At 48.4% G+C, this 27405-nt stretch overlaps 2 protein-coding genes across 11 annotated transcripts in view; one reads left to right on the top strand and one right to left on the bottom strand.

The window, feature by feature from the left end:
• LOC137421362 (uncharacterized) overlaps positions 1-8482 on the top strand; it is a 29374-nt gene extending 20892 nt beyond the window's left edge. For 6 of the 9 annotated variants that reach the window (XM_068107348.2, XM_078771501.1, XM_068107349.2 and 3 more), the window contains one exon: positions 8158-8481. In XM_068107348.2, coding sequence (XP_067963449.2) covers positions 8158-8279 — 122 coding nt within the window. In that variant the 3' untranslated portion in view covers positions 8280-8481. Of the gene's footprint in view, positions 1-8157 lie in introns of all 9 variants that reach the window. The other 3 variants (XM_078771504.1, XM_068107347.2, XM_068107352.2) reach the window with 2 other exon arrangements.
• Positions 8483-22150: 13668 nt separating this feature from the next.
• The window catches only part of LOC137414472 (uncharacterized), a 45951-nt gene continuing 40696 nt past the window's right edge, over positions 22151-27405 (bottom strand). For both annotated transcript variants that reach the window (XR_013622344.1, XM_078771530.1), the window contains one exon: positions 22151-23066. Coding sequence is in view for 1 of the 2 variants with exons in the window: in XM_078771530.1 (XP_078627656.1) it covers positions 23052-23066 (15 nt within the window). In the remaining variant the exon portion in view is untranslated. The remainder of the gene's footprint in view (positions 23067-27405) is intronic.

The raw sequence follows: 27405 nt of genomic DNA, 5'->3' as shown, positions 1-27405 counted from the left end.
CCAAAGCTTTCAGAATCATTGGAATCTCCCACGATGAAGCTGATTATGAGGGACTTTCACTGTCTCACCGCAGGCAGGGAGGTGGTCTTTCTGTCTTCTACCGACTCCTCTCCGGCCTTGCTCCCCCAGCTCTGCCTGTGCTCTGTCCCCCAAATAATCCTACAGGTTGCACAAGATCTGCCAGCAACCCTCTTCTGGTGAAACTGCCAAAATCAAGACTCTCTGCTCACCTTCACTCTTTCATTCCTCTTTTCTCCCACCTCTGGAACAAACTCCCTTACTCTCTTCAATCCCACTCCTCCCTCCAGGTCTTTAAAACACGACCATCTCTTATCTTCTCCTATGCAAAACCTTGATCTTTTCTACCCCCGTTAATTCACCCGAGATCCACCTTTTCGAAATACCGACTTCTTTCCTGGAAGTCTTAGTGTCCATTTGTTTTTACCTCTCCCATCCCCCCCCCCCCTTCCCATGCCCCCTCCCTCCCACAGATCTCCCAATGTCCCTGTTCTCTACTGTTCAACTTGTGTGCTTCCCTCTCTCTCTCCCAATCGTGTCTACCACTCCCTTTATTATGTTTTATGTGTCCGTTTTTTGTTTTTTTTGTGATTAATGTTAGCTCTTACACGAGCCTCGATCTTGTATGCATATATATATATATATATATATATATATACATATACATGTATATATATATATGTATATATATATATAGATATATATATATAGATATATATATATAGATATATATATATAGATATATATGTATATATATATGTATGTATATATATATATAGATATATATATATAGATATATATATATAGATATATATATATAGATATATATATATAGATATATATATATATAGATATATATGTATATAGATATATATGTATATAGATATATATGTATATATATATAATATATATATATATAGATATATATATATATATATATATTGTTGCGGATCTTCGAAACCCGTTCCCGTTACAAAGGGGAGATTAAACCCCTTTTCCCCCCTGGGACTTCGGGTCCGCGAGACCGAGTCGCCACTTCTGGGCAAACGTGGAAAAGGGTTTCGGGACAAATTCACACGTACCTTTGGTACCCACGCCGCAACGGAAGCGGGGATCGAGCCTCGCACGAGCCACGCTTAATTGAGTACGCCCGAGCGGAATGCGTATCACGTGACTCGTGCTGTTACTTCTCTATTGGAACCCGAATAGAGCGATCTTATTCGTACCATGCGAAGCCAATGATGGAAAAGACAGGACGGTCAAATCAGAAGAAAGAACAAGATTTATTTACACTATGTACAGGAATTGGTAGTAGGAAAGGGACACGGCAGAACTTAGTCAGTCTTAGCTTATCCCCAGACAATGGGCCCACTCACATACACGGGGAGATGGAGGAAGGATGTTCGCGCGCCAAACGCGCCTGCTTCGGTCGCTCCGGGAACAGCTCACCCGGCGTGGCCCTCTGGCGGTCACGGCATGTATCCCGGTGAAGGCAGGCAGGAGGAAAAATCCTCGCGGCGCGTATGCAGGCAAAGGCAGGCAGGAGGAAAATCGTGCGTCTGTGGCCCGGCGCGGGTCGTTCTTTACAGCGCGCGATTAATACTGCGCAGAGCGTGGGGAACAGGGCAAAGTTCGTGTACAACGAGGTAATTCAGTTCGTAGGCGATACGATTCAATACGAGGCAATGCTGACGCGCGTTCTCAACTCCTCTGAACTCATCTGCGTCTCCTCCACTCATCTGCCATATTCTCTCACCGAACGCATCTGAGGCGGGGGGCTCTGAGCAGGGTTATATGGCCCCGCCCCAGAGTCTCACTCAAATGTCCCAAACCCCGCCTCTTGCCGCAGTGGTAAGCCACTCCCCTCGAGCCCTGATTGGCGGCTCGTGCTTACCGATGGCTCTTACTCCTCCTGCCCCGCCTTCCTTCGGCCTCGGTCGACTTGTTCAGACCTGCCGCGTGGTATGTCAGCGCCAATACCAAACCAAAGCGCCATAAGGACACCTAATTTTCACTGGCCTACTCAACGCAAAACTAACGCAGGAAAGGACTACGCTTACATTTACTAAGAAATAACTGAACTTAAGCGAGGCTACATGTTGTGGTGTAACTAACTAAGAGGGGAAATTAACCTTTATTCCAAAACCGCAACACTGCACCCCTCCCTCATCAGACTCGTCCCCAAGTCGAAACCACCAATGGAACGACAGGTAGAGAGTGACATGCAAAATTAACCTTACTTTTAAATGTGACACATAGGTGTGGTTCCCTCTTACATTTCCTCTGACCCATGTGTGCGACAGTTTTTACACTAGACATGTCCCTCCTATTGCGTTGAGCAGCTCTCTAACAGATTCACGCCCACAACTACCCGAGTATTTCCGGAATTTCAAACTAAACACATAGCCGGTGGGCAGCATTCTTATATTTACAAGCACAAAACTTAACTTTATTTACAATGCTATGATCCAGGACCTGTTCTTTTTGGAAGAGAAGATTGGAGGGGAGAGAAAAAAACAGCAAAACTCACTCATAAATCATGACACTTGCTGCTTGCTTCTTGCTTCTTCTGTGTGCATATATCAAACCGGCTAGCCCCCGGACCGGCATACAGGCCATTTTGAACTTCAGGGCCATCTAAACTTACACATCTTCTTATGCCTAGCACACCATAATAAAATGCACAAAAATGCTTTTATCTTGCCAGCAGGGCCAATCTCACATGGTCTGACTGCGTGGCATTAATGCCACTCAAACAAGTGGTCCGAAGGTGCAAGATGATTTTGCAGCAAAATGCTGCACAGCAGAGGTGCAAGGCCACAAGGCTTGTGGTCCATAAGTGTGAGTGTAACAAGGGTGCAGCAAAAGGATATGGCAGCAAAGTGCTGTGCAGTTCGGGTGCACAGATGTAGCAAGGTGCAGAAGGGATGCTGCACAGGTCGATGGTACTGCACAGTTCGGCCTCCAAAATGGTCCTGGGGCGGGGGGAGAGACAAGGCACAACAAGCAAAGCGGAAAGCACACAGTGGCACATAGAAAAACAAGGTAACGCGGTACGAGGGACGCGGAAGAGCGAGCAGAGCAGGCTCGTCCCTAGCCGTCCGTACCCCCCACCGTCGGCTACACTACCCTAGCCCCCCTTGTATTTAGAATCTGTCTCTACGTCTTGTCTCCCATATCCCCCCTCTACTCCAAATTTGTCTCCCAATCCCTCCCAAGAAGGAAGGGATGGAACAACCACAATGTCTCATTACGTCATGATGCGTCTTACAACTCAAACAGTTCACAGAGCCTTACGGCGTGGAGCTTCGTCCTCCTTGGTGACTGGCTGTGGATGGTGCAAAGGGATTTCTCACATCCTAACTACTCTAGTAACATTTACTCATTTAACTTACCCGGGGTCGTACCCTGCCAATCGGCCTCTTTAAACTATGTGTTCTAAGAACCCGAATTCCCATTGCCCACTCTGTGGTGCCCTTTGAAATTTGGGTCTCACTCCCGCAAATTTTCACTCTGTGGCCTTGCACAATTTCGGGGCTGGGTCGTGTGGCCCTACCAGCAGGTCTACCTACCTGCGCACCTCCGCCACTGAAGCCGCCACCCGAGCTTACCTGCTCCTGCGACTACCTAACTGGGGAAGGCCCTCCCTAGCACTTACCCCCTGATGCCCACCTTGGCATTGGGCAACCCGGTCCTCTCCTGGGATCCTTGGGCCCCACTCAACATTACAACTAACCGGCTTCCAGAGCCTACCTGCGGCCTCACATGGCCGACAAACTACCAGTGGCGGAGTGCCCCAATAACCATATGCACCAATTAAGCCACACGCCCAGCCATTCCACATACTCATGCACCCAACAAAGCACTTCTTGCCACTACTCGCACCACAGGCTTCAATATCCATACAATTTACCTATGCCCTCTACCTGGCTTTACACTACCTCCCCCCCCCCCCCCCGGGCTTTCGTGAATGGGTTCCACCTCCCCCCATTCAATCCTTCGCACCATGCATTCCACACCTTTTATTCCACACCAAGCATTCCACACCACTTATTTCTCATACACCAAATATCTTGCACACCTTTTGTGCTCACACCCCTTTTTCCATACACCTCAACACAATTCCATTTGTTTTTCACACACAACTCCTCACACACACAGCATCATCTACCTAACTGGTTTCCCCTAAAACTCGTGCTTCCCACGTCGTCCCTTTACACAATGCACACCCTGTTCTTTATCATCCATCTAGCTACCTACGTCCCCTCTATAGGTCAGGTGTCACAAGTTAAATCTCATGTCTCTAAAGTCTTCTAAATCCCTAACATTATCCGAGCCCTCCCTCGGCTAGCTTCGGTGCCCCATGGAGGTAACCATTGCTGGCACCTCCATGTGCCTATCACTGCCATCCCCCTAAACTAGTGCTCATGGGCCCTGGTCATGTGAGGAATGGTGACACTACCATTCCCCCACGTGGGGGTACACTACTCTCCACAGTCTGCTGCACTCTGAGCCTCTCCAAGTGGATGTACATTGTCACGGCTCGACCTCGAGGGGCCGGGCGATCCATGCGGGTGGTTGGTCGCCTGTATGTGGTGTCCGTCCGGCATTTTCGACCCAAGGGGGGAGGTATGGATGGGCCGAGGTGCAGGGATCCATCCCGGCGTGGGGCCTTGCGGTCCCACGCACGGTGACCCAACCATACAATGCGGGGGCCGGCGGCACGAATCGTGCACGCCGGTCCTTGGGAGACCGACGCGGCACAGATTCCCTCCGGTCCCTGCTGCACACAACTCACCGGGGGCTCGCGTCTGCTACCCGTCCCGCTCGGCACTACCCCCCCTCCCCCCCCCCCCCCGGTCGGTGTCGATGCTTGAGCCGCGTCCTCACTACTCGCGACCCACTACGCACTCACACACCCAGGTGCCCCCGCGCCGTCCACACACTCCGTTACTACACACTCTCCTTCCACATTCTCTGGTGTGCATTCTCCCTCACGCTCCGTACTCGTACCTGCACACCTAGGCGCAATCACGCCTTTCACACACTTCAGTACACACTTTACCCGCACACAGTCTGGTGTGCATTCTCCCTCGTACTCCGTACTCTGGTGCACACCACCCAGGCGTACTCGCACCTTTCACGCACCCCATCATCGCACACCCTGGCACACCCTTTTCTCGCACACAGTCCGGTGTGCCTTCTGGTGCACACTTTTCCTCCACGCACTCCTTTACCGCACAACCAGGCGCACACGCGCCCCCCACACACTTCGTTGTGCATTCTCGCTCACACTCCTTGGCCATCACACACTCTTTTTCCACACCCCCAGGTACGCACTCTCCCATTACACACTCGGCCACCGCACACTCTTTTTCCACACTCTCGGGTGTGCACTCCTCCTTCGCACACTCAATCATCGCACGCCCTGGCACACACTCTCTCTCGTACTTCGTAACACACTCTCGTACACCGCACAATGGACCTTCCGCGAACGCCCGGGTCTCGCCTTTCTCCCAAGTGCACCGAAAACCCGTTCGCGCCAAACACCTTCGCGCCATTTTCGCAACTCACCTCGGGGACCTCCTTCCCCGGCTTTTTCACCAGCACCTGCAAACTTTTAATTTCGTTAGTAAGCATGGCATCACGGTGCAAAAGCAGACTTTGTGCGGATTCCATTTCTTTCTCCCGCAATTTATTCTCTGGCTCTCCCGTCTCTTCAGCCCCATTTATTTCTTTTCCTATCACGACAATCGTCGGCGCCCCCGAAATTTCTTTGTCCAATTCGGCGATCGTCGGCTCTTCTACACCCCGCGTCGCGATTTCCATAGCCCCGGTCAATTTGGCTGTCCTTTGCCCTAGCTCGCTCTCCACGCGTTCCTCGCATCGCTTCACCCCGTCGCATACCACTGCTACCTTCCCGCTCAACCTGCGCCCAATGTCCTCACATTTTTTTGATTTCACCACCCATTTTGTTTTCCAACCCTTCCATGTTGCACCTTGCTTCGTCCCTCATGTCTTTCAATTCCCGGGTGGATTTGTCTCCCTGGGCATCCATTCGATTAGCCATCTTTTCCATCTTGCAATTTGTTTCCTCGCTCTTGGTATCTATTTTTTCATTCAATTCACTGAAGCATGCCCTGAGTTGCGCCATCAATAGGCCCATATCCATTGGCGCCGTGGGCTCGGCCCTCGCCGCCACGTGCGAGGCGCCGCCACCAGTTTCTTCGCCAGCTACCGCCCCCTCTTCGGCTTCCTCCACTACCAACTGTCCCTGTTGGTCCTGGGTCATTATTTTTTTCTTATTCATTATTCCCACCGGCATTTGACCGCCTTGGCCAGCCATGGTATGAATATAAATTTGATTCTTAAACTAAATTTCGTCCGCTCGTAATTTCGAGTGCGTGAAGCGCACTCTAGGTCCAATTATCTTGCACTCCCAAACAACAATTTGCTGTTGCCAATTCGTCCAAAAAAATTTTTAGGGTTCAAATCCCACTCCACTGACACCAAATTGTTGTGGATCTTCGAAACCCGTTCCCGTTACAAAGGGGAGATTAAACCCCTTTTTCCCCCTGGGACTTCGGGTCCGCAAGACCGAGTCGCCACTTCCGGGCAAACGTGGAAAAGGGTTTCGGGACAAATTCACACGTACCTTTGGTACCCACGCCGCAACGGAAGCGGGGATCGAGCCTCGCACGAGCCACGCTTAATTGAGTACGCCCGAGCGGAATGGGTATCATGTGACTCGTGCTGTTACTTCTCTATTGGAACCCGATTAGAGCGATCTTATTCGTACCATGCGAAGCCAATGATGGAAAAGACAGGACGGTCAAATCAGAAGAAAGAACAAGATTTATTTACACTATGTACAGGAATTGATTGAAGGATGTTGTTGTGATTGTATGCTTTCCTCTCTTCCCCCCCCCCCCCCTCCTGTCTTCCGCTCCCTTTATTTATTGCATGTTTTATTTGTCTGTGCATGTTTTCGTGTGTAATGTGTTTGCTCTTACCCGAGCCTTGACTCTGTATACAAAAAAAAGAAGAAAAAAAAAAAAAAGGGACACGGCAGAACTTAGTCAGTCTTAGCTTATCCCCAGACAATGGGCCCACTCACATACACGGGGAGATGGAGGAAGGATGTTCGCGCGCCAAACGCGCCTGCTTCGGTCGCTCCGGGAACAGCTCACCCGGCGTGGCCCTCTGGCGGTCATGGCACGTATCCTGGCGAAGGCAGGCAGGAGGAAAATCCTCGCGGCGCGTATGCAGGCAAAGGCAGGCAGGAGGAAAATCGCGCGTCTGTGGCCCGGCGCGGGTTGTTCTTTACAGCGCGCGATTAATACTGCGCAGAGCGCGGGGAACAGGGCAAAGTTCGTGTACAACGAGGCAATTCAGTTCGTAGGCGATACGATTCAATACGAGGCAATGCTGATGCGCGTTCTCTACTCCTCTGAACTCATCTGCGTCTCCTCCACTCATCTGCCATATTCTCTCACCGAATGCATCTGAGGCGGGGGGCTCTGAGCAGGGTTATATGGCCCCGCCCCAGAGTCTCACTCGAATGTTCCAAACCCCGCCTCTTGCCGCAGTGGTAAGCCACTCCCCTCGAGCCCTGATTGGCGGCTCGTGCTTACCGATGGCTCCTACTCCTCCTGCCCCGCCTTCCTTCGGCCTCGGTCGACATGTTCAGGCCTGCCGCGTGGTATGTCAGCGCCAATACCCAACCAAAGCGCCATAAGGACACCTAATTTTCACTGGCCTACTCAACGCAAAACTAAAACAGGAAAGGACTACGCTTACATTTATTAAGAAATAACTGAACTTAAGGGAGGCTACATGTTGTGGTGTAACTAACTAAGAGGGGAAATTAACCTTTATTCCAAAATCACAATATATATATAAAGTAATCTTATTCTCCTGGTCACAACGCAAGCTGTGTTTGATCCCAGACAACATACCAACTGACGTTCCTGATCCATTGATTTGGTTGAACCTGTTGGTTTATGTTACCGATTGCTTTGACTGTACCACGTGATCAGTTCCGATCCTCACGATCAGGTTCCACAGACGTGGTACAAGGATGTCCAGAAAGGCCAATACGATAGGAGTGCCAACCGTGTGGTTGCGTGTGCATTGCAGGTTGCTGCCCTCCAACTGTCCCTGTGATCGTCATTAAGCAGGAAGAGGCCTGCATTTGCCATTGTGTCTGCAACGTCAACAACTGCACCAACACGAGTACCAGCAATAAAGAGGATCCATAATAAAAAAAGTCTAATTAACATCCCTTAGAATTTGTATCGAATGTGTTCCGAAAGAAATTATTTTGTATGATTAATGCAATATATTTTGTAAATACAACTGATTAATAAAGATATATGTGATTATCTATATAAATAAAACACTGCGTGTGTGTGTGTGTGTGTGTGTGTGTGTGTGTGTGTGTGTGTGTGTGTGTGTGTGTGTGTGTGTGTGTGTGTGTGTGTATATATATATATATATATATATATATATATATATATATATATATATATGTTACCGATAGACTCCTAAACGGAGAGGCTCACGTGCTTGATATTTGGCATAGATATGGCCATTGAGCCTGGGAAGGACATGGCCTACCTAAAAATATTTGACGAGATCCATATTTTTTTATTAATATTTACCTCAGCGCATTTCAGCGAGGAACATTATACACGGAATCTCAGCCTGTGCCAGAGCAGCTCGCTGATTCACTCAGAGCGATCATGTGATGTTCCATCCTCGCTGCCAGACCACTGAACGGGAAATATATAGAATGACCATTGCCATTCACACCACATAGGTGGAGATGCAGCTACCGGGCGCCATCTTGGTTGGCACTCGATGCTGGGTGATGGTGATTTCCATCACACGTTTGCATGTAATTCAGAGCGAAAAGCGATTGCGTTTTTTCACCTTTTGTGCGATCGTGTTTTGTGTCGATTTTTGTCGATTTTGTGCGATATGAATTAAACGTCTTTCCACAACCCTTCCTTAACCGATTGGAGCAGTTTATTGCCGCACAAAATGGCATTTTAACAGTTGTCTGGCTTTTTAAAATCTGGGACACGTTCAAAACAAACGAGATCCGCGAAGAGAGTTGGTCGAGTCGTGTTAACCAAGATGGCGACACGGCGGCTACACTTTTCACGGAGTATGAGCGTTCTATATATTTTCAATTCAGTGCGCTAGACTCGCTCACGTACGTGATTTGTGGCATAGGCATGGCCATTGGGCCATGTAATTCACGGTGTAATTTGTGCGAGGCTTTTGTCCGAGTGAGCTTGAGTCGAGAGGGCGAATGTACGGGTCTCCCTTCCCCCACCCGGCAACGCCGGTACTGGAGGGCATCACAGGATCGGTGAGTCTCCAAAATCCGCTTCGTGCTGTTGTTGCGAAGATGCAGGATGATGTCGCGATTGTTGTGCTGCTCTCCTCCCATGAGAACTGCAACGTCATTGTTGACTGGCCCTCCCCTTCCCCCCTCCCCATCTCCCTCCCCTCCTCCCCCTCCCCTTCCTCCTCCCCTCCCCCCAGTTCCCCTCCCCCGCCCGGCAATGCCGGGTACTTCTGCTAGTAGTAAATACAGGTGGGTTGTGGTTGTTTGTTTGGCAAGAATCTCTCATCCACGTCATGTCATCCCCCATCACTACCTGTAATCTTTTCTTTCCCCATTGATCCTCCCTAACCCCACCCTCGTTGCAAGTTTCCTCCCTCATGCGTTGTGTGCACCTGTGACCCCACTATCAGTTTATTGCCCCTTTTGCCCTCCATCACCTTGATCTTGCACATAGAAATAATCCTCAACCAAGCGCTGTGCAGGTAAAAGGTGAGATGGACAGGTGATTTGTGGAGTGAGAGGTCACATAGTTTGAGATCAAGTTACCATAACGTGGTGCAAACATGTCAGTGCACCTTCTCAGGACTTTCACTTCTATCATTTAACTTAGTTTTACATCGATTCATATATCACACAGGTGAATATAAAGTGGTGATGTGTTGTGTTGCTTCTGTAAGACAGATGCATCTCACCTGGTGCAGCGCTTGTTAAACATTGCAGGTACCCTCTTCCAGGATTTGCCTTGCAGCCCCTCCATCAGTTTGTTATTTTTTGTGTGTGCTGGTGTGGAGAAGGCAAGATACTTGCTTGCTATGGTCTCCACAGACCTCTGTATTGTACGAATACCATCGGGGAAATGTCGAACAGCAAATCCGGAGGCACGAGATAATGAATTCACTTGTGAGTGGGACGGTGCAGACAGTTACAGACATTGTCGACATATGTAGCTAACAAGATGGAAGACGAGACACAAGGTGGAATGGCCTGGTGAGCGGTCCATCTATCAAGCTGCCAGCACGCGGCAATGACGTGGTGGCACACGGCGGTGACATGGTGGTGGAATGCGGTGGTGGAACATGGCGGAACATAGCGGTGACACGTGGCGGCACACGGTGACATGGCGCACACCGGTGACGTGGCGGCAATGTGACGGCTTGCGGCGGTGACGTGGCGGCACGCGGCGGTGACGTGGCGGCACATGGTGATGACCAACGAAACGAGCGGAGTGAACTCACTGGATGAAATCCTGGTTTGGAAGCTGAATGACAAGGATAGATTTTCTGCCTATTGGAAACTTTTGCTGCAAAAAGCTTTGAAGTCACGGAAACCAGAGCAGGCCATTTGGAATGGCGGCAGTTAAAATCACCAAAGATGAGAAACTGGGAGCAATAATTAGTAAACAGGTCAGAGGGCTTCATAGATGGTGTCATTGTCACGCTACAGTGCACACAAGGACGAGGTTGAAGCATAGGAGAATACGCAGCCAGAGATGTACAAAGGTAGTTACAAGAATCGACTAAGTAAGGGTGCAGCCTCTTTTCTCTATTCAGACCGAGACAAAATCATAAGATGATCAAACACTTGGAATATGTCTTTCAATCCTGATAAATCTCATTATCTCTCTCCGAAAGGACCGCGTGTAAAACCCTCCTATCAACTTAACAAAACTCTTGAGGAAGTTCACTCATTAAAAGTTCTGGGTCTCACTATCAGCCATGATGTTTCTTGGGCAAACCACATTTCAAAATTGGCCTTCAAAGCCAGCCACCGACTGGGCATCCTCCATCGTACAAAGTTTTTCCTTGGCAAAACTGAACTCCTATCCACCTACAAGGCCTTCATCTGCAAATTAATGGAGTACTGCTCTCCCCTCTGGACTGGCTCCCCCGCCTCACATCTTGCTCAGCTTGACGCCGTGGAAACTAAGGCCTTCAAGATCATTGGAATCTCCCACGATGAAGCTGAGTTTAAGGGTACATCACTTCACCATCACAGATAGAGGTGTCAGACAGACAGAGGCCGGTGATCTGTTTTCTACCACCTCCCTCCCCCCCCCCACTCTGCTCATTTGTTCCTCTTTTCCCTACCGATGGAACCAACTTCCACATCCTCTTCAATCTCATTCCTCTCTCCAGGTATTCAAGACAGCTGTTCACCACCATCTCAGATCGTCCCCAATCCAAAACCATATTTTCTACCCATTAATCATTAACCCACCGCAATCCCTCTAGGGGGTGGAACAGGCTGGACAGGAGAGTATCCGTGAGATGGTGGAATGTGGTACGTACTTGAGGTACATACATCACTTGAAGATTTCACATGGAAATACTAGAGTTCATAGAACACATTACCCCACTCAGTCTTGAGAAACCAGGACATGGACAGAGTGTGCGAGAAGCAAATTTGATTGGTCGAAATGATGTAAAATGCCAAAATATTGTCGTGTGACTACCCTGTAGTGAACACCGCAGGGTGGCACAGATGACCAAACGAGCTGAACACTCTGAGGCAAAAACGGACTACCATTTCAGTCAACATACACGGGGAGTTCGTTCAGTCAAAATATAGCAGAGAATACGCGTGGGGGGGGGGGGGGGGGGGGGGGATCTCATGTGTCTTTTACTGAGAGGCTTCCGTCTGGCCACTCTGCCATAAAGCCCAGATCGGTGGAGTGTTGCAGTGATGGTTGTCTTTCTGGAAGTTTCTCCCATCTCCACACAGGATCTCTGGAGCTCAGCCAGAGTGACCATCGGGTTCTTGGTCACCTCTCTTACCAAGGCCCTTCTCCCCCGATTGCTCAGTTTGGCCGGGCGGCCAGCTCGAGGAAGAGTCCTGGTTGTTCCAAACATCTTCCATTTAAGAATTATGGAGGCCACTGTGTTCTTGGGAACCTTCAATGCAGCAGAATTTTTTTTGTCAGCTTCCCCAAATCTGTGCTTCGACACAATCCTGTCTCTGAGCTCTGCAGGCAGTTCCTTCGACCTCATGGCTTGGTTTTTGCTCTGATATGCATGCATTATCAGCTGTGAGACCTTATATAGACAAGTGTGTGCCTTTCCAAATCATGTCCAATCAATTGAATTTACCACAGGTGGACTCCAATCGAGGTGTAGAAACATCTCAAAGATGAACAAGAGAAATGCGAGGCACTTGAGCTAAATTTCAAGTGTCATAGCAAAGGGTCTGAATACTTATGTAAATGTGATATTTCAGTTTTTTCTTTTTAATAAATTTGCAAAACTTTCTAAAATCCTGTTTTCTCTGTCATTATGGGGTATTGAGTGTAGATTGATGAGGGAAAAAATGAATTTAAACGATTTCAGCATAAGGCTGCAACATAACAAAATGTGAAAAAAGTGAAGGGGTCTGAATACTTTCTGAATGCACTGTAATTCAATTCAAAATAATTTTTGAAAAAAAAGTTTTTCGGAAGTTTACCGCAATTGATGCAACGACTTTTACATCACCTTATTTAAAACGTTACATTAGTTATTTGTGCCTGTTTGTGTCGTTTATGACGTCCTTAAAAACAAAATTTCCTGTTTGGAATGATTTTCAATCTTGTATTTCACTGCCAGCCACTATGCATGCATGATCGGAACAAATGCTAAACTACGGGTTCATTTTCTGATTAGTGTTCAAAATATAACATTCAATCTGAATTACGTTGTTCCTCGATCACAAACCGACGTTTGTCGACAGGACAGGCAGACAGAAGTGAACCAATTTCTTAACCCCTTCCACGTGTGCGGGGTGAAAAGGGAAGGGGGACACCAAGGAAATGGGTGGCTGGTTATGCAACCTGAAAAAGGGGGAGGTGGACACCCAAAAAGGAAAAGAAACACATACACACAAATACATACATATACACACACACACTTCACATACAAGAGAGAGATTGCATGAATTATCACATACTGCTAGGCAGGAAGGACGAACAAGAAAAACTAGAAAGAGCAGAGATTGCATACCCTTGCCAGGACGTGTTTTCAGTGGTTAAGGCTTTTGTGTTAAAACAAATATGGCGGCTGAACCATGTGACCGATGACGTCATCATTTTTTCTCTCCACCAATTTATCCTGAGATGCTCAAGAAACTTCATCTTGATGGATGAAGTTTTGTACATGTCGAATTATGACGTCATAATGGAGGCACCGATGACATCATTAACATATTGTTGCGGTTTTAGAACACACACTTTTGTAAATAATTAATAATCACTTGTAAATATCCCATGACATTAAAGGTTAAAGGTTGCACCCTTAGTTAATCCACAAACAACACGTAGGCCACCATAGGAACTCGGTTATTTCCTTTTTATGTGTTTTAGATAAGGCCGTGTTTCCAATAGTTGAATCTGCGTTGCATCAATCAAATAAGGAGTAGGTCCCCAATTCGTTTCGTTAATTTTGTGACCTCTCTCCAAATTCTGTTACACGCCTCGGTTAGCGTTTGCTCAGGCGCCGCCATTGACCATGCGGTCGGCTCGAGGAACAAGGGGGCGGAACCCCAAAAAGAAGGTGTGGCCACGTCAACTCGCCATCAGGGCGTGGCCGGTAAGCCCCCACCAACCAACCAGAGCTGTGGTGAGCTCGGTGGCGGGGCGTGGTTTCGGAGGAGCGCGTAGTGATCTGGAAGTGCGATATATAAGCGCGAGCGCAAAGCCCTTTTACAGACTTGTTCAGCGGCGCTCTTGAAAGACGGACTTCTTCCTGCAGTTGGACTGCGCATGCTGGCAAACGGACTTCTTTGAGAGACTTCTTGCGCAATGACTCGTTGGAAAAGGCACCTTATTGAAGGACTTGTTGGGAGAGCGCATGAATGAGAACTTGAGGGAGAGGGAGTTGCATACGCTAAAGGACACGAGCCTTTTCCCTCCAGCATTATGTAAGGTCCGCTCACATCGAACGATACGTGCGAAGCTGCCTGCCGGGTTTTCGCCCACGGAACCGGAGCGACACCTGGAGCCGGACCCCATCGCCTGGACCATCCACCTGGACCTTCCACCCTACCAGCTACAATCCCGTGTGAGTGTATGTTTGTCCGGGGTTGTAAGTTAAGACTGTGTAGTTAAGCCTGCCCTGTGTCTTTCTCCTTCTTCTTGTACATTCCTTTCGTTTCCTCTTTCCTCCTGTATATTCTTAATAAATTTACCTTGTTCTTTCTTGGTTTTTCCCTAATCCGATCGCCTCCATCTTTTCTTCCATTGAGTACCTGTGGCATGATTTTGGAACCGCTCAGAATCGGGTTAGTCACTGTTAACGGCCTGAGTCGCGACTCGCTTCGCTCGGCGTGTCCATTAACGCCGCGGCTCGGGCGGGGCTCAATTCCTCGCTTCCCGGAAGTGCTGGTAATTAGGTAATAGGAACAATTTGGCCTACCAGCCTATTCAGCGCTGACCGGAAGTGACGTAATAGCTCCAGGACTCGGGACGGCCAGCTTAAAGGACAAGGGGATTAATCCCCCCTTGATAAGGGGAGCGCCGACCCCCGAGATCCGTAACAATTGGTGTCTGGGAGTGGGATTTGGACCCGAACCAAATTTTTATATATCTGAACAATTTCGTCAAAAAATTACGAGCGGCCAAATTTTTTTATTAAAAACCAAATTAAAATTGTGCCATGCATAATCAAGGCGATCGGATGCCGGTGGGGGAAATAGAAGAGGAGTTAGAGGCAACCTAGGACCCCAGGGAAGAAGTGGGAGTAATGGAGGAGGAAAGCGAAGAAGGTGCGGTAGTGGGGGTTGCAGGCACGCAAAATGGCGGCGCATCGCACATGGCCGCGGCGAGAGCCGAGCCCACGGCACCAGTAGACTGGGGCCTATTTGTGACCCACATGATGGCCTTTACGGTCAAAACAGAGGATAGCTTTAAGGGAATGGAAAATAGAATGGGGGAGAAATTGGGAAGCCAAATTGGGGGGTTGAGAAATGAAATGGGCGATCAAATTGGGGGGTTAGAAAGCAAATTTGGGGGATTAGAGAACCAAATTGGGGGGTTGAGAAATGATATGGGAGACCAAATAGGGGGGTTAGAAAGTAAATTAGGGGGCAAGTTGAAGGACGTGAGTAGCCACATGAACAAAGGGATAATGGGGTTGGAAAACAGAATGGCCACCCGGGAGAATTTAATGGATGGAGTGAAGAATAGGTTAACGGGGTTTGAAAACAGAATGGGTGGCCACATAGAAAAATATGGGAGAGACATTGACCGCAGATCGGGCGGAAAGGTTGCGGGGGCACGCGACGAGGTAGCGCGACTATGAGCGTGGGTTGAGCGAGGCTGAGCAAGGCGCAGGCAACTGGACGGGTATAAAAATCGCGACCCGGGGTATAGAGAAGCCGACGACCGCCGAATTAAAAGATTTTATTTTATTAGCGCCAGCGGTCGTCGAGTTGAATAAAGAAAATAGAATATTTATAATGGAAATTGGGATTGGAGAGACGGCAGAGGGAGACCATGAATTGGAGGGAGAAACGGATTTTGCTCAAAGTCTGTATTCGCATCGTGATGCCGTGCTTAATAACCAGAATGAAAATTTGCAGGTGGTGGAGCGAAGAGGAGGAAGCGCCAAGGTGAGTAGGGTGGTGTATGGCACGAAGAGGTTTTGCGGAAAAGTGTTTGGCGCGAAAGGATTTTTCGCGCGCTTGGGATCCAGACAGCACCCGGGCGTTCGTGGAAGGTCCTTTGTGCGCTGCATGAGTGGAAATGGCGCGCGTGTGAGGAAAAGGTGCGCGCCGGAGAGTGAGTGTGTAACAGAGTATGGGCGTGAGTGTGAGAAGTGCGACACAGAGCGAGATGGATATGGATGAGGAGCGTGTGCGAGGGTGCACACCTGAGTTGGTTGTGGTGAGTGTGCGGGAGAGCACACCACAGTGCGTTATTGGGTGTGCAAAAGAGTGCACACCCATGGGTAGGTGTGCGCTGAGTGGGTGTGTACTGAGAGAGTGCACACCCATGGTGAGTGTTACAGAGGATGTAACCGAGGAGTGTGCGCCAAGGTGTGTGAGGTGTGCAGTGGTCAAGTGGGTAACGAAGTGGAATCTCGGTCCGACAAAACCTCCTCCCCAGAATCGTAAATGCCGGACGGACCCAACCTACAGGAGACTGACCATCCGCACGGATAGCCGGCTTTTCAAAGCCGAGCTGTAAGGACAGTGTATTCCCGCACGAGAGGCTCAAGTTTAATAGACTGGATTAGCAATAGTGATGTAGAGGGATGGTAGTTCTACCATCCCTCACATCCATTTTGGGCAGAGGAGCTATAGGTATATGGGGTGGCGGTGCAAACTAGCCCGGGAGGGTTAGGATAATGTATAGGGGACTAGAAATGACTATAGGTGACCAAGATTTAAGTAGTGACTTTTGTACCTGTAGTAGGGACGTAGAGTAGAGTAGTTGGATGGTAACGACGAGGGAGTGCTTAGTGTAAGGGATGACGGGGAGCACCAGTATTAGAAGGGAGTAGTTAGATTAGATGATGCTGTGTGTGTGAGCAGGAGGTTTCGAATGAAATGAGGAATTGGAATGGAAGTTCCCAGTAGTGCTGGTGAAATGAGGCAATGCTCGAGAGAGATGTGTGTGTGTGTTGAGTGTTTGACTTGCATGATGTGCAGGTGAAGTACAGGTGTGTGGAATGAATGGTGTGGAGTGAGTATTGTGGAATGAGTGGAGTGGAGTGCATGGTGCGAAGGAGTGGATGGGGGAAAGATGGACCCCTTCACGATTACCCGGGGAGGGCAGTTTAAAAGTAGGTAGAGGGTGTAGGTAAATTGTGGTTGAAAATTGACATCTGTGGTGCTGTTTGTGGAAAAGAAGTGTTTTGTTGGGTGCATGAGTGTATGGAATGGCTGGGCGTGTGGCCTGTTAGTGAGAATGGTTGGTTGGGCACTCCGCCACTGGTAGTCTGTGGCCAGGTGAGGCCGCAGGTAGGCTCTGGGAGCCAAGTAGAGTCCAGTGGGGCCCATGGATCCCAAAGAGGACCCAGGTAGCCTGATGCCAGAGGGGGCATTAGTGGGGTAAGTGCCAGGGAGGGCTTTCCGCAGGTTAGGGTGAGGAGCTAGGTAAGCTCGAGTGGCAACTGCAGTGGCGGAGGTGTGCAGGTGTGCCACACGACCCAGCCCTGAAATTGTGCGAGGGCACAGGTAGAACAATTGGGGGAGTGAGACCCCAAAGTGGAGAGCGCCACTGTATGTTCAATGGGAATTGGTTTCTAGAACCGCATGGTTTAAAGATGGCCAATGGATTGGCAGGGCAAGACCCCAGGTAGTTTAACAGTGTTAATGTCATTTAGAAGTATAGATAGGAGAAAATCTCTTCGCACCATCCACATCCACTTACCTAAGGTGATAAGACTCCACACCATGTTTTTTGCAGATGATTTGGAATGTAAGACGCATCTTGACATGGGTGAGACATTGTATGTGATTCCATCTCTTCCTCCTGAGGAGGGATTGATGATGAATTTGGTTTAGAGGGGATGGGAAAGACAAGACGTAGCGACGAATTTGTAAAGTTGTAGATTGTGTAAATACGGGGTAGGGGGGGGGGGGGGGGGGTGACGTACAAGTACGGAAGAGCTTTCTCGGCCCGCTCCCCCGTGCCCCTCATCTTGCATTACTTTGCTTTGATGTGTACCCTTGCGCCCCTGCCCGCTGATCTGCTTGTCCTTCCTTCCCCACTCACGGACCCTTGTTCTTTTGTGCCCGAGGGAAGTGTGCAGGTGACCGCAGTTGTGCGCCCGCACCTTTGCTGCCTCCTGCCTGCACTGATGCACCATAGGGACCACACATTCTGTGGCCTAGCACCTTATGGACCACACATTCTGTGGCCTGGCGTCTCTGCTGGGACCGACCATTGTGCCGGTGGTGTCTGCCTTGCGGACCACTGTTCTAAAGTGGCACCCATGCCCAGCAGTGGACCACCTGAGTTGGCCCTGCTGGCCATATCAATAATAAAAAGCGGACGCGGTGTGTGCCCTTTTTCATAAATAAATAACATCAAGACAACCAGAAACAGCAGCCGAGCAGAGAAGCAGTAGACATCATTGCTTATTTTTAAAATGTTTGTTTTGTGCATTTTGGTGATGGTGCTTTTGGTGCATTTTTCTTTATGGTGCATTTTATGGGTACATATGGTATGGTGTATCGGTGCAGTGCATGGCAATGGCATTTCCTCTTTTCAAACCATCTTTTTCTTCCCACAAAGGACAGGTCCTGGGTGACAGTTTGTAAATAATTAGTGTTTTTATGTGTAGTTTCAGAATAATTCCGTAATTCGGTTAATTGTGGGCGTGAGTCAGTTAGATAGGATGCAACACAGCAGGTGGGACATATCTACTGTTAAAACTGTCGCACTCAAGGTGAGGTTAAAAGTAGAGGGCAACCACACCTAAGTGTCACACTAATTTAAAAGATAGCCCTTGTGTTTCGGCTCGGGCCAAGCCTGGAAAAAGGGAGGGTGCAGTGTTGCGGTTTTAGAACCCACACTTTTGTAAATAATAATCACTTGTAAATATCCCATGACATTAAAGGTTAAAGGTTGCACCCTTAGTTAGTCCACAAGCAGCACGTAGGCCACCATAGGAACTCAGTTATTTCCTTATTATGTGTTTTATATAAGGCCGTGTTTCCAATAGGTGAATCTGCATTGCATCAATCAAATAAGGAGTAGGTCCCCAATTCCTTTCGTTCATTTTGCGACCTCTCTCCAAATTCTGTTATGCGCCTCGGTTAGCGTTCGCTCAGGCGCCGCCATTGACCATGCGGTCGGCTCGAGGAAGAAGGGGGCGGAACCCCAAGAAGAAGGTGTGGCCACGTCAACTCACCATCAGGGCGTGGCCGGTAAGGCCCCACCAACCAACCAGGGCTGAGGTGAGCTCGGTGGCGGGCGTGGTTTCGGAGGAGCGCGTAGTGATCTGGAAGCGCGATATATAAGCACGGGCGCAAAGCCCTTTTATGGACTTGTTCAGCGGTGCTCTTGAAAGACGGACTTCTTCCTGTGGTTGGACTGCGCACGCTGGCAAATGGACTTCTTTGAGAGACTTCTTGCGCAAGGACTCCTTGGGAAAGGCACCTTCTTGAAGGACTTGTTGGGAGAGCGCATGAATGAGAACTTGAGGGAGAGGGAGTTGCATACGCTAAAGGACACAGGCCTTTTCCCTCCTGCCATATGTAAGGTCCGCTCGCGTCGAACGATACGCGCGAAGCTGCCTGCCAGGTTTTCGCCCACGGAACCAGAGCGACACCTTGAGCCGGACCCCATCGCCTGGACCTTCCACCCTACCAGCTACAATCCCGTGAGTGTGTATGTTTGTCCGGGGTTGTAAGTTAAGACTGTGTAGTTAAGCCTGCCCTGTGTCCTTCTCCTTCCTCTTGTACATTCCTTTCGTTTCCTCTTTTCTCCTGTATATTCTTAATAAATTTACCTTGTTCTTTCTTGGTTTTTCCCTAATCCGATGGCCTCCATCTTTTCTTCCATGGAGTACCTGTGGCACGATTTCGGAACCGCTCAGAATCGGGTTTGTCACTGTTAACGGCCTGAGTCGCGGCTCACTTCGCTCGGCATGTCCATTAACGCCGCGGCTCGGGCAGGGCTCATTTCCTCGCTTCCCGGAAGGCGCTGGTAATTAGGTAATAGGAACAATTTGGCCTACCACCCTATTCAGCGCTGACCGGAAGTGACGTAATAGCTCCAGGACTCGGGACGGCCAGCTTAAAGGACAAGGGGATTAATCCCCCCTTGATAAGGGGAGCGCCGACCCCTGAGATCCGTAACAATATTATTCCACATGGAGAGCTCTTTACAATGAGCCAAGTCTCAATTTTTTCTATGCAGCGCTTTCGGAGATATGGAGGTGCAATTTTTTCGTTTTTTCCCAAGATGGCGGCTGAACCATGTGACCGGGGACGTCATCATTATTTACTTTTTTTTCTCCACCAATTTATCCCGAGATCACACTCATGAAATTTCATCTTGTTCGATTAAGTTTTGTACTTGTCGAATTATTAAGTCATAATGGAGGCACCTATGACATCATCATTAACATATTGTTGCGATTTTGGAATAAAGGCAAACTCCCCTCTTAGTTAGTTGCACCACAACATGTAGCCTCGCTTCGTTGTTATTTCTTATTGAATGTTAAGTATAGTCTCCTTTCCTGTTAGTATGCGTTGTTGCAGGCAAGTAAGTGTAGGCCTCATTGGGCTGGAATGCCATGTGCTAGGGCCTGAACAAGTCTGGGAGGCCCGCGGGAGGAGCTAAAGGGGAGTGGCCGGTAAGCGGCAAACAGCCAATGGGAGCTAAAGGGGAGTGGCCAGCGACGGCGGCCAGGGGAGATGCTTGGAACATTCTGGTGGGACTCTGGGGGGGGGGGGGGGGGGCTATAAAACCCGGTCCGGATCCCCGAACTCTCTCTCTAGCCCAGGACTCCAAAGCACGAACGCTCTCCGTGGCCAAGCCCCCAGCGCGCTCTGTTTCTGAGCTCTCGAGGTCGAAGCACGAACTCTCCCTGCCCCCGAACGAAAGAAGCTCTCATCGCTCTCTCTGTAGTCTGCGTTCTGCCCCTGTTCTCTGCTGCCCTGTTATAAGTGCTTTCGCAGGACGATCTCTCCCGGGGCCCGAGACTCCAACGATCTCCCTGCCTGGGCTCCCTGCACGCGCACGTTTCCCTCGCTAACATCGGAACACGCCGGGCGGATTCCCGTGCGTGCACGACTGGAGGCCGACGTCCGTGCCGCGAACATCCTCAAGGGAACGCCCAACGAGCTGTCCGGGGCGAACTGCACAAACGACCGCGCTCGAGCGCGTTCTCTTCTCTTCATCCTTTTCCCCGCGTGAGTGAGAGGGCCCTTGTCTGGGTAATCAAGTTAAGGACAGTTAAGTTGCTGCCCTGTGTCTCTTTACTCTGATCATTGTACATTTATAATAAACCCGTGTTATTTTGCTTCCATTTGGCCGTATACGTCTTTTCCACCATTGGCCTCGCATTGTACGAAATAAAACCGCTCGATCGGGTCAATTAATAATTAACGGCACGAGTTACGTGACACGCAAACCGCTCGGGCGTATCAGACCAGCGTAACTCGTGTGAGGTTCACCCCCGTCTTCGGGGCAGCGTGTGTATCGAAGGTACTTGACCAGAGACCCTTCCGCACGCTCGCTATGGGGTTGGCGGCTGGAATCGCTTAGCAATCCGCCCCCCACGAGCGCAAAGTGGGGAGCGGCCTCATGGACTTGACGCTCGAGGGGGAGAAGGGTTTAACACCCCTTAGTACGTTGACGGGCTTGAGATCTGCAACAATATTATTCCCCATGGAGAGTTCTTTACAATGAACCGTCTCAATATTTTATATTCAGCACCTTTGGAGATATAGAGGTGCAAAGTTTTTCGGTTTTTCCAAGATGGCGTCCATACCACGTGACCTATGAAGTCATAATTATCATTAAAGAATTCCACATGCGGAGTTGCACCTATGGTGAAAATTTCCTGTCAATCGGACCAACGGTTGCAGAGAAAATATATTTATTCTGTGCAGACAAACAAACAGACAGACAAACAAACAGAGACAGACAGACTCATATGCAATACCGTCTCCTCAGGCGAAGGTAATAAAATGTTTACGAGGACTTGGTTCGAGAATTCATAATTTGAAGCTTTGCCATACAATCGGCCAGCCGTGCCGCGTGTAAATTCACAAAGCACTCGGCCATCCGTGGATCTGACATATGCAAAGTAGTTTGGATGAAGGAAAAAAGGAAACGTAGAAATGATGTAAAAAAAAAAAAAAAGGTTTATTGGAATAACAGCCATTTACACGAGCAATTAATTACATCAAGTGAAAATGAAGGCAACAAAATAGCATTCTACAGAAGAACAAACATAGAAGCACAACAAAACAATACTAATAATATTAATATCATCATTATTATCACCATCATCATGTGATTGAATGTTTACCATTGAGCAAAGTGCTACCAACCAGGTTAGTGGTAAAAGCTGAACACGTGCACCAAAATGTCACTCGGTGTGCTGACATGGCCATGCCCATTTGCTTCAAGAGCGTTTGGATTGTTAGAAACGGAGCAATGGATTTGTCTCAAACAAGGCCATCTAAATATGATGTATGCTCAGTAATGATTTTAAAAGGTTCAGAAGAGGGAGGGACGGGAGGGACGGGGGGGCGGGAATACGAGGCAAATGAGGAGACGGCAGTTAGGTGAGTGAGGGAAAGAGAAAAGGTGTGCTGTGAGAGCACATGGAAGAGAGGGGTCGTGTTTAGGATGTTGTTTTTGCATACATTATAAATAGATGGCCCATAAGGCAGCTCATTGGCTGCATAGCACTGAAGGTCACTCATTGCTGTTGCAAGAGACTGCAATAGGAACTTAGACATTTTTTTATAGAACCAATGGTTACCTTCGATGAGTTCATAACCACGGGTCATTTCCAACTGATTGCCCCCTTTCACCCCCAACTCAAGCTCACGTAATTACCCACACCTTTCAGTAATACGAGGCTCCCTCTACCCCCAACCTTTGACAACCCCCAAAGTAACACATTCCTTTGCCTATCCACACAACTCCTGTCCAACGCTCATCTCCTCACTCGAGGAAAACCACATGGCACCAACATGAGACAGTCTTGCCTGCAATGTTCACCATATGACTTCCACTTTACATGTCCAGGTTCTGGGGGTGAAACAGCAGGACGGGGAGGCATCGTGAGTGGAGAATGTGAAGTGAAAACAGGATGGGAAATATCAACTGTAATTGGGGCAGAAGTTCAAATATCATTTCGAAGCACGTCAGTTCGGACTTCTACTTCCTCGAGCATTGATCAAACATATTTGCCTCTTTGTGTGGAGGCCCACACGTGGTTCACGCAAGCTTGCACTTACTCGTTTAAAATGGCAAGAAATTTCTGATTGAAGGCCTTTGGTGGAGAATGGGTGAAATAATGGTTATTTGTGGTGGAATTATAAAATCTGCTGAGCAATCTGCAATAACCAATGTTGTCATTTTGTGTCGGTTTGGAAAACCACCTTGCCAGCATTCCTCCAACAGTGTTGTTTTTTTTAGGCGTCCAAGGCGTAACCACGATGACTCTTTTGTCGGAGCATGATATGGGGTGATTTTATCCAGTGACGATATTATATTATATAGATATATATATATATATATATATATATATATATATATATATATATATATATATATATATATATATATATATATATATATATATATATATATATATATATACAGTATATATATATATATATATATATTTATTTATATATATATATATATATAATTATATATATATATATATATATATCCACGATATCCATTTTTCCGTTCTCCAACCTATAGCTTTGTCTTTAAAAACTCAACGTTTCGGCCAGCAACCCAGCGTGCGCCGAGCCTCCACTAGCCTTCATCAAGAGAAGTTCCCTTGTTCACCTCCTCCCAGATATATCTGGGGGGAGGGGTGGGCCTATTCTATCAACCAATCACAAAGCTGCGTTGCGAGACCTCGTGACCATGGACCCATGCTCGGCTTATGTTGCAAGTGTTTTGTGCGTGTTTGAGCGGTGTATTGTGTTTTGTTGTCCGTGTTGCCTGTGTCGGCAAGCGCTCTTGCTCTGACGACCCAGCTCTTTTCTTTGTACTCGTCTCTCCTCTGTAAAAGCTCATCTCTTTGTCTCCTCCCTTGGACTCCTTTTGGGAACGCCCCGCAGCGGGTTATATAGGCCCCGCCCCTCAACCTTTGCGAACCTCCCCCATCGCTCTTCCTCCGCCCTCTCAAACCAAACCCCTTGTTCATGGTTGGTCGAGTGGGGCTGGCTCACTCCTCCCCTCTATGACGAGGTGGAGACACGCCTTTCTTCCCCAACCCTGCCTCGTGGGAGGTGAACAAGGGAACTTCTCTTGATGAAGGCTAGTGGAGGCTCGGCGCACGCTGGGTTTCTGGCCGAAACGTTGAGTTTTTAAAGACAAAGCTATAGGTTGGAGAACGGAAAAATGGATATCGTGGATATAATTCCCAACCGCCGTTCATTACTTGATATTATTGGCGAAAGCCATGGGCGAAGCGTAGCTAGACAATGTCGACTGTACACGAAACTTGTGGAGCAGATCGAAGTGACCAAGGCCCATCTGAGGTTCAACCATCGTTGCCTGAACAAAGATGTCCTACCCAAACCTCTCCGTTTTAGACCACCTCTTCCAGGATACAAAGCACGTCGGATCATGCACGCCACGGGTCGGAGGTTTTTGCGTCTGTTCGTATCGATGTGCCATAACAAGTTCAGATCACGCACCGCCCGAACAAACCGGATTGCTGATGCGATCCGCACGGCCTTACCGATGGCAGAATGGACTCGCGTGGAAAAGAGAGCTTCGAACTTTGCCAGCGCCACCTTGGTGTCAGTGAAGAAGAAGCACGAGAAAAAGTTTGCTGCACTCCAAGACAAACTGGTGCATGATGGAAACGCCAGCGATTCACTCCAGGACCGATGGGTGGTTAACCTCTCAGGTAAACATTTCACGGATTCACATATGAGTGTATTAAGAAAAGGCCTTAACTTTGCGGTCACTCCAAAAGGAATACCGACAGATGTGATCGTGTCACGAGTTGAAACCGCCATCACGGCACTGTCGGATGACGTCAAGAACGAGGTTCGGTCACGTGTGGCAGCAGTTTTACTCCGCCCACCCCGCCGCAGCAGAAATGATTTCAACCTGGATTCAGTGGAACGACGAGCGTTGCAAGAGCTGCGCAGGATGGACGACATTGTGGTTGTACCGGCGGACAAAGGTCGTGCGACAGTTTTATTGGACCGCTCGACATACAAGGACAAAATGCATGAGTTATTGAATGATACGAACACCAATGAACGTATAATGAAGGATCCAACGAAGAAGGAAGAACGCACGTTAAACTCACTGCTTGCAAGGTTAAAAAGAACAGGGAGACTATCGAGCACAAACTACCAGCGATTGTATAGCAGCAACGGCGTCACTCCCAGAGTGTATGGGTTACCAAAAATCCACAAAGAAGACGTTCCATTACGGGTCATAGTGTCGTGTATCAATGGACCATCTTATGCATTGTCCAAGTTCGTGGCCAATATACTAAAGTACCTCGTGGGAAAAACCGACCGAGGATTGCGCAACAGCTCCGAGTTTGTGGACAAAATAACACACACCACGATCCATCCACACGAATCCATGGTGTCCTTTGACGTCATTTCGCTATTCACTAACGTGCCCACAACCCTGACGGTTGATGTGGCGAGACAGAGGCTAATGGAGGATGATTGCTGGAAACAGGCCGCCGACAAGTTGAATGTTGATGACGTTTGTCACCACCTCAGCACTTGTCTGTCTTCCACCTATTTTGTCTTTGACAGCACATTTTACAAACAGGTGTTCGGCACTGCGATGGGCTCCCCGGTGTCTGCGGTGGTTGCCAATATGGTGATGGAAGAGCTGGAAATACGCACCATCCCATCCCTCCCAACACAGCCTAGCCACGTGTCTGGTACCGCTATGTCGATGACACTTTTGTCATCTGCCCCAGCATGGCTGTTAATGCAATCTAGGAGGGCATCAGTGGAATGTTTCCTTCCATCAAATTCACCTGTGAGGAAGAACAGGATGGGTCGCTTCCATTTTTGGACGTCTTGGTGAGGAGGAACCTCAATGGAAGCTTAAGTACCGCATTATATAGGAAACCCACCCAGACCGAGCGTTACCTCGATTTCACGTCTTGCCATCCACTGCACCATAAAAGAGCTGTGGTGAATACACTCGTAAAAAGGGCAAGGAATATACTGTCTACCTTGAAGGGCAAAAGGAGAGAGATCAAGCATCTCAAATGGGTATTGAAAGCCAATGGCTACCCAGACCACCTCTGCCCAAAAAATGAAATGGTACTGGCGGCTCCAAGAATCCAGGACGTGCCACAGGAACCACCTAAGGGCTTCTGCGTGCTACCATTTGTGCCACGGGTATCTCAAAGGATTGGCAGGATTTTGAGACCGGTCGGGGTGAGGGTCAACTACCAACCTATATACACCTTGAGACGTGCACTGACCAAGGTCAAAGACAAAAGACTGAAGAATGATTGCACAGGTGTGGTATACACCATTCCATGTGACTGTGGTGGAGAATACATAGGCGAGACTGGAAGAACCTTAGGCCAGCGCATTAATGAACACCACAAGGCCTTTGAGTGTAATCACCCAGAAAGATCTGCTATCGCCAAGCATGGAATAAGGGCGGGCCATGTTCCTCTATGGGACAATGTGAACGTGCTGGCGGCATCCCCGAACCGGGCCAGGAGGCGAATACTGGAGGCCTGGCACACTGGCCAAACGCGGGCACCATTGCCAGAGGAGACTGTGGCGTTACCACAGGCATACGGACCTCTCATGCATAAATACACCAGAGAGACACTGATGCGTGGAGGAGGACAAAGACAAAGTGGGACATAGCCGACACAGGCAACACGGACAACAAAACACAATACACCGCTCAAACACGCATAAAACACTTGCAACATAAGCCGAGCATGGGTCCATGGTCACGAGGTCTCGCAACGCAGCTTTGTGATTGGTTGATAGAATAGGCCCACCCCTCCCCCCAGATATATCTGGGAGGAGGTGAACAAGGGAACTTCTCTTGATGAAGGCTAGTGGAGGCTCGGCGCACGCTGGGTTGCTGGCCGAAACGTGGAGTTTTTAAAGACAAAGCTATAGCTTGGAGAACGGAAAAATGGATATCGTGAATATATATATATATATACTGTATATATATAATATATATATAAAATATATATATAAAATATATATATATATATATATATATATATATATATATGTATATATATATATGTATATATATATATATATATATATATATATATATATATATATATATATATATATATATATATATAGGGAAGGGAAGCAATACCCCACAACCTTATACCTTTCTCCCCATTCCAACACCAACCAAAAAT

This window comes from Myxine glutinosa, chromosome 2 (assembly GCF_964187855.1).
Source record: "Myxine glutinosa chromosome 2, kmMyxGlut1.1, whole genome shotgun sequence".
NCBI lineage: Eukaryota > Metazoa > Chordata > Myxini > Myxiniformes > Myxinidae > Myxine > Myxine glutinosa.
This window is presented reverse-complemented; position numbering and strand designations above follow the sequence as displayed.